The sequence below is a fragment of the Phoenix dactylifera genome, chromosome 1 (genome assembly GCF_051530095.1).
Source record: "Phoenix dactylifera cultivar Ajwa chromosome 1, Ajwa_hap1_PhDact_Kaust_v1.1, whole genome shotgun sequence".
NCBI classification, from domain to species: Eukaryota; Viridiplantae; Streptophyta; class Magnoliopsida; order Arecales; family Arecaceae; genus Phoenix; species Phoenix dactylifera.
In genome coordinates, this window is record NC_143190.1 from 38,885,981 (window position 1) to 38,899,749 (window position 13,769).

At 39.9% G+C, this 13,769-nt stretch overlaps 2 protein-coding genes and 1 long non-coding RNA gene across 3 annotated transcripts; 1 reads left to right on the plus strand and 2 right to left on the minus strand.

The window, feature by feature from the left end:
• Positions 1-3,559: 3,559 nt before the first annotated feature.
• LOC103697752 (plant/protein (DUF1995)) lies at positions 3,560-4,838 on the minus strand. Its single transcript, XM_008779676.6, has one exon. The coding sequence runs from the start codon at positions 4,821-4,823 to the stop codon at positions 3,795-3,797; it is 1,029 nt and encodes a 342-aa protein (XP_008777898.4). The 5' UTR covers positions 4,824-4,838; the 3' UTR covers positions 3,560-3,794.
• Positions 4,839-4,974: 136 nt separating this feature from the next.
• LOC103697751 (allyl alcohol dehydrogenase-like protein) lies at positions 4,975-8,396 on the minus strand. Its single transcript, XM_088724348.2, has 2 exons — positions 8,076-8,396; positions 4,975-5,912 (listed from the first exon to the last, which is right to left on the minus strand). Exon 1 carries the CDS (start codon positions 8,394-8,396, stop codon positions 8,082-8,084), a length of 315 nt encoding a protein of 104 aa, XP_088580474.1. The 3' UTR covers positions 4,975-5,912; positions 8,076-8,081.
• Positions 8,397-11,913: 3,517 nt separating this feature from the next.
• Positions 11,914-12,816, plus strand: LOC148702923 (uncharacterized). Its single transcript, XR_016413333.1, has 2 exons — positions 11,914-12,476; positions 12,577-12,816. It is a non-coding gene; the product is annotated as an uncharacterized LOC148702923 (long non-coding RNA).
• The last annotated feature ends 953 nt before the right edge of the window (positions 12,817-13,769 follow it).

Genomic DNA, 13,769 nt, shown 5'->3' on the forward strand with positions numbered 1-13,769 from the left:
TTTTAGATATTATATTTTTTAAAATCAGCTTCATAAAAAAATATTTTAATAAAAAAAATTTCATGAACCAAACTAGCCGTTCGAGTCATAATGTTGCACTGAGAAAGGCATTGCCTCAGTTACGATGCCACTTGATGTGATCTTCTCTATTTTCACTTTGTTTGTTTCCTCTTAACGGGGAGCTGTACATAGATCTCATTGGCCAAAAATTGAACAAGAAGACTTTAGGCTCTGTTTGAGGGAGTTGTTAATAGTAGAGCTTTTGGAAGTAGAACTGTTGAAAGTAGAGTTGTCTGAAGCAGAACGTTTATAAAAAACTGTTTGTTGTTTGGTAACTACATTTCTAAAGTGCTGTGGCACTTTAACATGTATTTAGTAAACAAACTGAGAAAGTATTTTTGTGTGACAAAATGACCATAAAGAACATTACCAGTATTATACAACAGAGCATAATAAAATATAATATGTATTAATACATAAATATATGATATAGTATAATATTAATATAATATAATATAATATTATTATAATATAGTACTATAACATTATGTATTATAGAATAATAATTTAATATAATATTAAAATATTTAACATAACATATCAATATATTATGATATAATGTAATATAATATTATATTTATAGTATAATACAATAATAAATATATAAAATATTATAATTATTAGTGTAAATTAATTTTTCATCCTTCTAATGACCATTTATCTCTCTAACAAATTTTCTAGCTAGGTGATAAAATTGGTTAACTCATTACTAATATTTATTTTTATTTATTTATTTAGATCAGATTTTTTGCCACTCACTCATTATTTTCATTTTTTATTTTATTTATTTATTTGCTTATTTATTATTTTATTTCATTGAAATATAAAGGGATCGCCGGCCATGGGTAGTGGCTGGTATGGTGGGTGCCACCGTGGGCAACCACGAGCTTCCAAAATAAAAAAGAAGAGAAAAAAGAAGAAGAAGACGAAGAAGAAGGAACAGAGGCGGTGGCGTTGAGAGGAAGAAGAAGATGGAGAGGGGGAGGGAGAGGATGGGTGAGAGAGGAAGAGGCGGGATGAGGATTTTGGGGGGAAAAATGTGATTTAAATAGGGGTATTTTGGTCCAAAAAATAGCTTCCGATAAAGCTGAAAACAACGTTTTTGGAAAGCTCCAAATTGGAGCTTCTCCCCAAAAGCTGTATTCAGCTTCCCGCAAAAGCTGAAACAGTTTTCCGAAAATTTTACCAAACACCATTTTTTATCTAAAAGTACTTTTCAAGGGCCAGAAAGTGCTTTTTGGCCATCCAAAAGCTCCCCTAAACAGGGCCTTAGTTTGATTTCCTAGACACCCTCTCTCTAGAGGCATAGGATTGGTTTCTTCGTGTTAAAATCACCACTTATCCGAACATGTGAAATTTTTTAATAATAGAGTTAAAAGGTGCAGAAACAAAGTTCAAACTCAAGACTCCTTTTTTTTTTTTTTTTACTTTGGTGGGTTCATCATACAGTGCGTGTACAAATACATCCCATAAAATCAAAAAACACAAGCTCACGGAGTACCCATAGCAGCTCCCCTTCTTCTGACCATAGAGTTTCCCAGAGTGGTGAGCCGCATAGGCAGCCACCCAGTCGGCCGCCCCGTTGGCCTTTCTAAATACATACTTGGCCTGAAAGACCACCCCATCCCTAGTCATCATCCCAATATCTCGGATCAAGAGATGGTCCGTGCTCTCGCCCCTCAGGCCCCCCTTGAACCCACTTGATTATCGTGGCTAAATCGCCCTCCACGATAACCGAACTGGCCTGCAGCACTCGCCTCATGTCAAAAACCTTCCCAGGTAGCCCGCAGCTCCGCCCTAGAAACCGACGTGTCGAACAACTGGCAGTCGCCCGCTGCCACCACCCTGGAGTGCAGGTCCCGTATAATAAAGCCCACACCTCCCCGCGTACCTCCATTCAGAACCGATCCGTCAAAATTGACCTTGAGGAAGCTCGGAGGTAGGGGCTCCCAGATGAAGAACACCATCTGAGGAGCTGCCTGAGCAGAGAGAGAATCCCAGGTGTCTCGAGCAATCAATGGTCCATCTGAAGAGGGGGTGGGACTGATCTCCACTGCCTGCACTCGAGCATACTCTGCTACAAACCTCAGTGACATCCTGCGCTCTCCAACCGTACGAGCGTTTTTTGCCAGCCAAATCTGATACGCTGTGCAAGTCGCTTTAATGACCTGACGTGTCAGCGGACTGCCTAGCTACTGTTGAATCACCTGTAGGAATTGCAACCTCTGACTCCATACCTCCTGCGGAATTCCTGCCCACTGCCATGTCTACCTCGCCTATATACAATAAAATAGCACGTGGTCCACTGTCTCATCAGCACTGCACGTTCCGCACTCAGTGAGGACCCCCAAGCCACGCCTACTCAGCACTGCTCTCATCGGAAGGCGGTCCCATATCAAGACTTCTACTTTGATATCATGTCAAAATCACTACTTGTTCCAAAAACTTAAGCTAATAGAATAAGATAAATTTATTTATATATTTATAATTTTTTACACGATGAGCAATAAATTGCTTCACATGCATGACTCCCCTCTAAAATAATGCCTTATTGTCTAATACCTTTTACCAAATAGAGTTTAGATTCTCTCCGGCTTGTACCTATACCAAACGGAGTTTAGATTCTCTCGGGTTTGGGATTTAATAAAAGAGATCTAATCTTGCAATCACAACTATCCATGTGTTGCTCATGGATTTGCCTAAAATGAACTGTTCTAGTCTTCCATTTCTTTACACACCCAATGTTCGACCGACCACCACCCAACAAGGTTTGATGTATCAGCTGGTATCGATACATACGGACCATACAATACTATATCATATTAATACCAAACTAATACAAGATATGAAAGCCATACCAACATTTGATATGCCAAATTAGGTACCATACCTGACATACTTATATTGTAACAACCTGGTATCGATATAGAATTCGATCCTGATAGGGTGAACTTTGAACCCAAAATAAACCACCAATTCAATTACTGAAAAACCTTTATTTTCATGATGCAGTACATTCAATCAAATCAAATCAAATCAAACACTCGTTTGCAACAGTACCTAATAGTGGATTTGCAAGATGGCATCATACTAGCAGATTCTTACAGGTAAAGGACCTACCATGTTTATAATAAAGTTACTCTCTATTATAGTTTGTGACATTTGTGTTTTTCCTTAAATTTATTTCAGATGATGAGAAACCATCTATATCACCTAGTTATCATATATTTTTGTTACCCTTTATTAAAATATTCAAAAGAATTGTCATATGCTACGTTCTTCTTGAAATAAATTGTCATTTTGAATAATATGGAAAAACAAAATTATCAATTGGAGAGCACTGATCATTAAGTGACCGTAGAGAATTTTTGCTGCTTATTTATCAAAGCCAATAATTTATAAAGTCGCAAAAAAATGTGAAGCCATATGTCAATTTACATTCACAGGCTTAGGAGCACATAAGTTTCCTAGAGGCTCAACAAGATTATGAATCATAACATTATAAGTAAGCCATGCCTCAATGCTATTGCAGTCAAATTTAGCAGGATCCGATCGTTTCCCTACTCTGAAACCCATAATAGAACATACAAATATGAATACATAAACAAAACAATCATAAATCCACACGCATTAGAAATCCTATATCGAGATTGGCCATGCGTGAGTGCAAAATGTCAGTCACTCTGGCAAACAACCAAACACCTTGCATGATACTTCAAAGAAAAAAAAAAAACTCACTGCCTTGCCTTCTTTCCCGTCACATTTGATGCCAAATCTCTAAGAAACTTGACGGACTTAGTCACAAGAGAATTGGCAGCCATGAGATTATACAGAACGCTCTCCACCTCCCCGATGGACGGCCGCCTCCTAAACCTCGAAACCACCTTCAACTCCCCCCTCTTCCCTTCCTCCTCCACCATCACCGCCCACCCTTCCCCACTCAACACCCCATCCCTCACACACTTGAACACCACACCCCTCCTTTTGCTGAGAACTCCTTTCACCTCCAATCCCATGAACGAATACACCACGTCGAATGACCCGAGGAAGCTCCCCATCCCCCCATGGAAATCCTTCTCCTCCTCAAACCCCCACCTGGGGTTGAACAGCACCACGGGTTTGGGATTCAGACCGTTAGTGACCGTTTTTATTTCCTCCACCTGGGACGCCTCCGGCGCCAGAAACACCGCCAAGTCGCCAGAACTCAGGACTTCAGAAGTAACAGAACCCAAGTCCGAGTTGATGACCGAGTCGGCCGAGTTGAAAGCCCGTTGGGCGAACTCGGCTAGCTTTGGAGTGGACCAGAGGATCAGTATCTTTGGTTTGCAGCCCTTTTTGGTGACGACGGGAAAGTCTGAGAAGAAGTCGAAGGCGAGTTGGGTGACTGAGTCGGACGACTCATCGAGGACCGGAATCTCGACTCGGTACCTGGGCTGGCGCTGCTTCTTTAGCTTTCTGGTTGGGAGGGGGAGCGGGTTGCTGAGGGGCTTCTGCAAGGTGGTGGAGAGGCAGGTCTTGGCCTGGGAGATGGCTTCTTCTTTGGTGAAGGGTGGGGAGTAGGAGGAGGAAGAGAGCTCTTGGGCTGGGGGAAAAGAGCTGGTAGTCAGTCTGCGTAAAGGCTTCTGTGAGAGAGGGAGGTGAGGGTGCTGTGTATGAGGAATGGAATGAGATGGAGAGAGAAGGGTCTTGAAGCTTGGGATTGGAGGTGGGGATCTGAGAGTAGTTTGAGAAGTATGGAGTTTCAGGAGATTGGAGGCCGACATTACAAACTAGCAACGAGGGTAAGCAAAACGGAGTCGATCTTCTCTTCCGGAATTGGAGGTCGGATAGATATCATCTATTATTGCCCACAACCCAATGGCTAATATTGCATTTCAGCCTCGGGCGTCCATATGCGGCTACGATGCCATCCTGACCATCCTTTTGATGGAGCTCATTACATCATAAATGGTCCAGTATCAATAAGGGTAACTGCTATCTCGCTTGCTGTGATGTCTTGTACATGCTGCTGTTAATCCCAAGCGATGAACATGACATGAATCAGGAAGCTTAGATTCTATCTAAATTTATCTAGGATCAAGATATGATTCAAATTTATATTAAAATAGCGTTGGGCAGCAACAGTCTGTTAAAGCTAGAGAATTAATATAAATTTCATTACTTTTGCATAGATCAATTTACAATTCTTTTCAAATTATCCAAATTCCTTCTGCACTTATATACGATTGATTCACCACAATTGCTTACAACATTTCAAATCCCCCTTTAACATTCTACCAAAAATATCCCCCCTTTGCCAGATTATGTTCGGAACTCAGACCTCTGACTACGAGTCGGATTTCTGTCACGATCCTTTTTTTTCCGGAACAAGAATACTAGGCAAAGAGCCTAATAATTTTCATATAAAACACCAGCTTAACACTTTGCCACCAAATTCTGGTGACATACAATACTCAGCATCACTCCATAAACCAAGCATCACAGGAGTTGCATTCAGGATGGGGGTAGCAACAGTATTGCCACCAAATTTCTACCAAATTCTGCTGACACACAATACTCAGCATCACTCCATAAGCCAAGACTCACAGGCGTTGTACTCAGGATGGGGGTAGCAACAGTATTTTTTCAGTCTGGCAACTTCCTCCTAGGGTTAAACCTGATGGAGAATGCAGCTCTTGAGGAAATTGGACATATACTAGTATGGTGCAGATTTAATCAATACCGATTAGGTTTTGCTGAACCAATTGAAATTCTCAAGATCAAATCCTAACATTCCTTTTTAACACATGATTGGGTGCGCCAATCTCCTCAATTTCGGTCCACCCCATGAAGTTTGCAATGTGTGCCTACTTCTGTCAACCAACACAAAACAAATACCCTGGCATTATTGAGGTGTTCTCCATCACATGTTACTAATTAAACTATGGACCAAAGCTACATGATCATAACCTACAAATTCAAACCTCTCTAATTTTCCTTGTGCAGCGATCAAAATTATCTAAGCATACAGTAAGTGCATAGACAACAAGAACAAACAATAAGTGCAAGCAAACGTGTTGATCAAGTTGCAGAGGTGCGAGTCTGAGCCATCTGGCAACAAAGTTAGCTCTGATCATCCTGCTCAAGGCCTCTGATTGATACGCCACTACAAAGTGAGCTCTTGCTTGTCAAGCATACAAGCCAGATGAACTTCTAGAGAATATTACTATGCATGAAAAAACTAGGAAATTATCTCAATCTCATTCCTTATCGGATGAAGCATTTTCTCCAATACACCCTGCATCTCTAAGACATCACACCAGATGATTGTATAGCTTGCAAAAGTTTGATCCATGTTGGCAATCTCTATAGCATTGGGTGCTTAATTTTTGGCCACACCGGCATGTTTTAATTCCTTATACACCTTAATCTCAAATATAAATCACCTAGAACTACTGAACTGTATACAACTCATCTAATATATATCTTTGGCAGAGTCAATAACAAGGTCTCGTTTCTTGTCTCATCTAGGAACTGCAATCCCATGCCGATCGCTTAACCATGATCAACTTTTAAGATTATCATCGACATGACTCCAGGAAATTCACAGCACCGACTGCTGAATTTCTCAAATACGGTTGCAACCACTTTGCAAATGATGCATCACTGCATCAGCATAATCAAAAAGGAAATGATGACATAGAAGCAAGAACATCTCCCTAATAAACACACCATCTAAGTGCCCAGGCAGCAGAGCTGCTTCTTTGGTCCAATAAGTGATGACGCCTTAACAGAGAAAAAGGAACACTAGCCCAAGGACAGGGAAGGAAACCAACGAGATGATGGCTAGAAATTTCCAAAGCAAACAGAAGTGAATCTAATATGAATCAAACTACAAGGGCAGTTCCCATGGTCTTCTTAAGGGAATGATAACTGGGCAATAACATTTGGACAGATATCATCTCTTCTATATATAGAGTCATGAATTTACAGTCAAATTACAAAATATTTGTAACTTCCTACTATGGGCTGACCCTAAAATTCATATGACACAATTATAAGTAGGTATTCAATATGCAATATCACAATAACCAATATTGAAAATACAACCTTTATTTTGTCAATACGAAAAACTGGAATTTTTCCTATAAAATAGGGGGAAAGAAGAAAAATCATCCATCAGTACCAATCATAACATCTGATCATTCTGCACAACCATCAATCTTTTCATCATCAGCAAACATAGTTATTTACCAAAAAAAGACTATGCAGTTGCAAAAGTGAACAAACCTGCACCAACAAATCCTACAAAATAAGTAAAGAACTGTTTGAGAATGCTCAAGTAAATGCACCGCTTACTCTAACAAAAATGCACTTCAATGGTGTAACCAGATTCTGTTCCTCAAGTGCATACCTAGCCCAACCATTTAGTGCTGTGTTTCGGAACACCAGCTTGATACAACATCAATAGACATTTATCATACGGTTTCACCACCCGGTAACCAAACGTGCTAGAACCAAAAATAAATCGAACGCCCTTAGTGTCAACACCAAGAGTGCCGACTTCTCATTTAAAATTCCAAGATACAGGCATATTAAATTTTGCACAACAGTTATTTATAAGATCAGGGTTTCCATCATAAAGCATGACTACAAGTTTGGAACATGATCATGATATCAGCTTCAACACTTTCCCCTATAAAACATTATATTATTTCTTGATGAGTTTTCTCCTGTTAAATTAGTCCCAGTACCAAGGGGGGATAGGGTGGAGTACTTCACATTTCCAACATATCAGGAAAATTAAGTCGAACAACGCAAAGTTTCATATTTTCAAGAAATTGGTCCATCAGTTAAGAAAGATTTAATAAAAATCAAGCCAAAATCGAATTTCGCATCACCAAAGAAGGAAACCCTAACAATTTGACGCACAAACTACGTATCCTTATGCACAAATCATCGTCAGTAATCTTAAAATTTCACATTTTTTTCCATTAAAAAAGAGAGAGAATTCTGAGTCCTTTTTCAAGATGTACCAACAATCAGAAGACTATCCGGAACTGAGGGGCGTCGGACCCGGCGGCCGGGATGATCTCCCACCGACAGGGCTCGAGCTCGTCGGAGACCGGGCAGTACCCGGCCAGCGTCACGTTGTCGCCGGAGGCCGACGCCGAACCAAACTCGAACACCGTCACGTCCAACGGACGCCGCACCTCCACCGCCCCGTTCATCCCGGGGGCCTCCTCCGCCGGTGCCGCCGGTTTCCTGCTGCCGGGGACCCTCGCGTCGCCCTTCGCCGCCGGTGGCGGTGCAGGCGACGGCGCGCCCTTTCCCTTCCACCAGGATAGCAACCCCATGGCTCGTGCAAGGGAGAGAGAGAGGGCCGGAGATGGCTAGGCTTAGGGTTTTGGACGGACCGTCCAAAGTTCAGAGAGAGGATAAAAAGGCCCCTTACTTGAACGGGAACCGTATTGGGGAATCTAAGAATCTACGGAACCATATATAGGAAAATACAGCCGAAGTTGTCAGGGTGCCAGTTTACACATATACCCCACCCGACAGAACCTAATGAAATGGATTTTCCCTGATCTACTTAGAATCTGGACGAGAATTGGTAACAGAGATGCCCTTCCTATCCTACGGTCCAGATCCGAATTATATTATATATGTTAGGGACTCAAGAAGTTTATTTTTCTTTATACTTTTTAGATTTATCTACGCTACCACAACATATTCACATTATTCTAAATAATTATAATAATAATAGAGAAAAGTATATTATAATTAATTATAAAAAAATTAATTATGCGAAAGATCACAAGATATATGTTTAGCTGTTTATCTTTTTTTATTTAATTTGTTTACGAGATATTTATTTTTTAATAATATTTTTGTTTACTAATTCTATTATTATTGAAAATTTAATTTGTTATTTTTTATATTTTCGACCCTTATTTTATCTAATATTATATGGACTATTAAAATTTATTTTTATATTTTTATTTATTTGATTTGTATGCAAAAATATAACGATTTTGTAGGTTTACCTGTCTCTTTCCATCTTGAGGCTGATACAAGATGAGTATGGATGATAGCTTACCCAATTCATATATGTCCTCCTGCTGATTTGCTGTAATTATGGAGTAGAGATTGGAGCAAGAATCATTGCATGAAGTTTGAGAAGAATGGATGTTGACCAACTTGACAATTTTGTCCTTCTTTTTATAAAAAAATAGTGTCTAATAAACCAACATATTATTTCATGAGTTGCTAGTTTTGTCAAACTAGGGTTTAGATGTCTCATCATTTTCTACATTTATGATGCTAAGATTTAGATGGTTAGCTTATCTTAGCCATTTTTAAGCTCATATATGAATTGCAAAGCCACTAATATACTCTATTGTTCTTGTGGTGGAAATGAAATTTTCTTTACTTAGGCATAAAATATTTTCAAAAGAGAAGTGATTAACCACAAGGTGAACTGCAAGCATTGGAAAGCTTGCATAGTGAATTATGTTTTAAGGTGGATCGAAGGGCAATTTGAAATTTCTTGAATTTGATTTATTGTCTAGTAATCTCCTCAAACATTTTAATTATCGACCCAACTGCAAGTGCTTCATAAATATTAGCCTTCACAAAGTACCAATGTTATTTGTAGAAAGACTGCATTTTGAGATTAGGGTTAAGGAATTCTAACCCATTAGTGAATGTAGCTTTTATACTTACGAGTATATACAAGAGATGAAGGATAGTTGGAAGGATGACAAAAATGGAAGGCATCTAGAAGAGTATGGCTTCTCTGCATTCGGATGCAATTCGAGGGGAAGACTATTGAAATAACTCCACTGATCCCACCTGTCTTAGTTAAGTAACCTGTGATTAACACCCTCTAAGCTGCTATAGATCACAATTCAAGGCTAAGATGTTTCCTTGTATAAGCCAAACAACCCTATCAGCCAACTAATAAGTGCCAGTTAACCCAGTCCATGACAAATGTGGTTGGTAGAAAGTTAAGATGAAATATTGTTCAACTTTATTTTGAGCATAAAATAGCTCTATGATTCACGAGCAAGGATTGTTCTTCTAATCTTCTTCTTCTTTTTTTTTTTGGAAGTAAAGGATTGTTCTTCTAATATTTATACTAGAAAAAAAGTTCCATATAAAAGATAGACACTAGGTAACAATAGATTATCTTGTTGTAACACCTGTTATATTGTAGCACATGATTAACTAACACGACACTAATAAGCCTCAAAAAACATGGGGTACATTTGATAACGGGTTATAGGAGGATTGAACGAAATAAAGATGAGCTTATTCTATTTAGTCCACTTTAATTGTAAATGTTGGAAAAGTAAAAAATTAGGATGAAAGGGATATGATAAAAAGATAGGTAGAGCCACTTTTCTTCATGTAACTCAGAGTAGACTGTTTTACCATGTAAGGTGGAAGTAGTTTTATTCTAGAGTAAATTGGGTTAAGAGTAAATTAACCTATTTAATTTAGGCTAACTTACGCGCAGCCAAAGACAAGTAATTTGACAATTCTTGTTATTAATTTAGTTGTATGTCTATGTTGATGCGATGTTCCATCCAATCATATATCCATATTTAGAAATTAAGTTTTCTATATTGCTGATACATATAGCACATACAACCTATGAAAGCTATGATCACCAAGGATTAACACAAGAAAATATATATGATCAAAGATATTAAACTAGAACATCAATAAAACGAAAACATCTATAAAATACTACCATACTTGTGAAGCAAGTAGGAAATGTCAACCAATGAGAAAGATTAGGTAAAAGATATTATAATATAAATTAAGAAGAACATGGATAGCCGCTCAATTGAGTCATTGATTTCATTTTTTTCGAATATTTGAACGAAAACTTGGAGTGCAACAGTAACAGGAATTCTTACAATTGTATGAGAAAAAACTTCCATGTATAACATGAACAAATAGGGTAACATCAAGTTATCTTGCTGTAGCACCTGCCCTAAGGTTGGAACTTGGAAGCTTATACCTGCAGACAAGTCATTAATTAACAAAATAATAACAAGACTTCTAGAGTAAATATATGTTCAAAAATGCTGGTTATTCAGGTAATTGTATGGATATGTTCCCAATCATACACAATTATCCGGCCATCAAATAGCCCCCAAGCTCGGGTAAGCCCATGTCACTGAACTCAGCAGTTATTTAACTGGGGCTATTTATTTATAAAGATAATATACTAACGATGCATTTCCAGTGTGGGACTCAATAAAACTCATGAAAAGCGTACTCATTTTGTAGGATCTTGTGGTGGTATAGAGGCGGTAAATGAATTAGACGCGATAGAATTCCTTCCGTCAAAAGTTATCCCAGTTCGTCGTCTTATGTTTATATGAACAGTTATCCTTTAAAAATAAGAAAGGAAAACTAAAAAACAGAGAGATTATACAAACCCTACTGATCCATGCATCAGATTTTTTTTTTTCTTTTTTTTTTCCTGAATAAATAGTTGATGCACGACCAACGCTAGTCCACGACTGCCTCAAGCATGTTGTCTTTACAATCTCTCTCTCATATCTCTGCGTCCGCCTTGGTTTGGCTTAGAGGTGATCACGGGCCTTCTGGCCCGCCCAACCCGCCCAGCCTGGCCCGAAATTTTTCGGGCTTGGGCATTGAAAAAGGGCCCATTGGTCGGGCCTGGGCAGGAAAAGCGGCCCGACCAAAAAACTCGGGCCGGGCTTGGAAACTGTTAAACATGGCCCGGTTCGGCCCGGCCCGGCTATACAACATTGATATAATACGTTAAAAAATTTTGAGAAACCCTAACCCCCCTTCCCTCGCTGAGACTGAGAGCCGCGCCCACCCCCCCCCTTCCCTCGCTGAGAGCCGCCGCCCCCCCTTCCTCCCTCGCTGAGAGCCGCCGCCCCCCCTCCTTCCTCGCTGAGAGCCTGATAGCCGCTCCCTGTACGCCAGTTTCCCTGTAGCCGCCGCCGCCTCTCGGGGTCGCCGCCTCTTTCAACGACCGACCGGCGGCTCTTCGCGTCCTTCTCCCCCGGACGGCAACCTCCGCGGCTCCGGTCACCGACTCACAATCACCGATAAAATTTTTCTCCTCCTCCTCTTCGAGCTCGATCCCGGATGGAAGAGAGAGAGAAAGAGAGAGAGAGAGAGAGGTGGGGGGGGGGGAGCGAGAGAGCTCGATTTTGGGAAGTTGGGGACAATAGTTTTGTTTTGGGTGGAGACCGGAGAGAAAGAAGGAGGAGGGATTTGCTTGGCTTGATTTTGGTTTGGTCTTCGTTTTCCTTCCCTCACATTGCTCCGATTCCAGCTGGGCCATCAGGAAGAAAGATTGATTTTCTCCTCTCGCCTCTCGGTTTCTTCTCCCCTGAGAGGCTGAGATGAGCTTCTGATTTTTTTTTTTTTCCGATTGGATGGTTCGGTGACTTCATTCATTTACATATTCTATTAATAATTCTAATAATTATTCATGTTCAATCATTAACAATTGCTAATATTTCAATTTTGTATTTGTAGGTTTTGAGAGTTAGAAGATGCAAGGATGTTCTTCTACAGTTTTCTATTATGGAAGTGGCTTTAAGAATTATGATTACATTTACTTTTGAATGCACAAAGATGCATGTTTGTTATAATGTTAATGAGACAATGTAATTTGTATTTTGTCTAAATATGTGATTGTCTAAGTTTGTAGTTTTTATTGTTGGGTTGTAATTTTTAGCTGGACAACAGTATTTCATACATTTTATTTTCTTTCTATTGGCTTGAAGCTGCAAATTTTTTCTTTTTTAATGTTTGTAGATATATCCAAATTCCAAAGTTTGAAACCACCACCAACACTATCTATTTGAAATAGGCTAGTTATATCCTTAACATTAATTAACCATTGGAGAAACAAAATAAAGATAGAAAATACATCCAGTTTTAGAGAGTCCATTAAGCTGTTGGGCCATTTTGGCCCATTTCTAGCTTCCAAAAAAAAAAAAAACGGGCCTGTCGGGTCGGGCCTGTCGGGTCAGGCCTATCGGGTCGGGCCTGTCGGGTCGGGTCTGTCGTGTCGGGCCTGTCGGGTCGGGCCTGGGACCAGATTTATAAGGTTGGGTCGGGCCTGGACAAAAATTTAAGCCCGACAGTCGGGCCAGGCCGGGTCTGAACATAGCCATCGGGCCTAATTTTTGCTGTAGAGCCCGGCCCGGGTTTTGATCAGCTCTGGTTTGGCTTTGGCTTAGAACTTTCGACAACAAGTATATGTGCCTATCTTCATAGGAATTTTGATTTTTGTTAACAATTTTAACATAAGTGGTAGGCCAACGAGCGTGGCAGAAGATGGTCCAATCTACTCTAACCTTTAAATGTAGATGGCCACCAGAAAATAGACTGTCATTGTTGGGAATATACTGTCCCAGAAAATTTTAAATCTATAATACTCTACTTCAATAAATAATAGGCAGAAATAGGCTTACAGAAAATAAATAGAGAAAGTGGAAAAATGGAACCCGAGATGCTGAGGCGTGGTATGTTGGTCACTTTCCTTGAAGTAGATTTCGCCGCCTTACAGTGCACTAGGCTTAGATGGCGTTCTACTCCTGAGATACAACAGCCTCTCGCACTGTTCCTTCTGCCTCAATGATTTGCACGGATCAAAGAAGCCTTCGAACCCAGAATCAGTATGCAGCAAGCCCGTTGATTGAAAGAAAAACAGCAAAACCGGG

Coding starts and splice junctions, on each gene's coding strand:
- LOC103697752 (XM_008779676.6), bottom strand. CDS start 4,823: ATGTCGGCCTCCAATCTCCTGAAACTCCATACTTCTCAAACTACTCTC.
- LOC103697751 (XM_088724348.2), bottom strand. CDS start 8,396: ATGGGGTTGCTATCCTGGTGGAAGGGAAAGGGCGCGCCGTCGCCTGCA.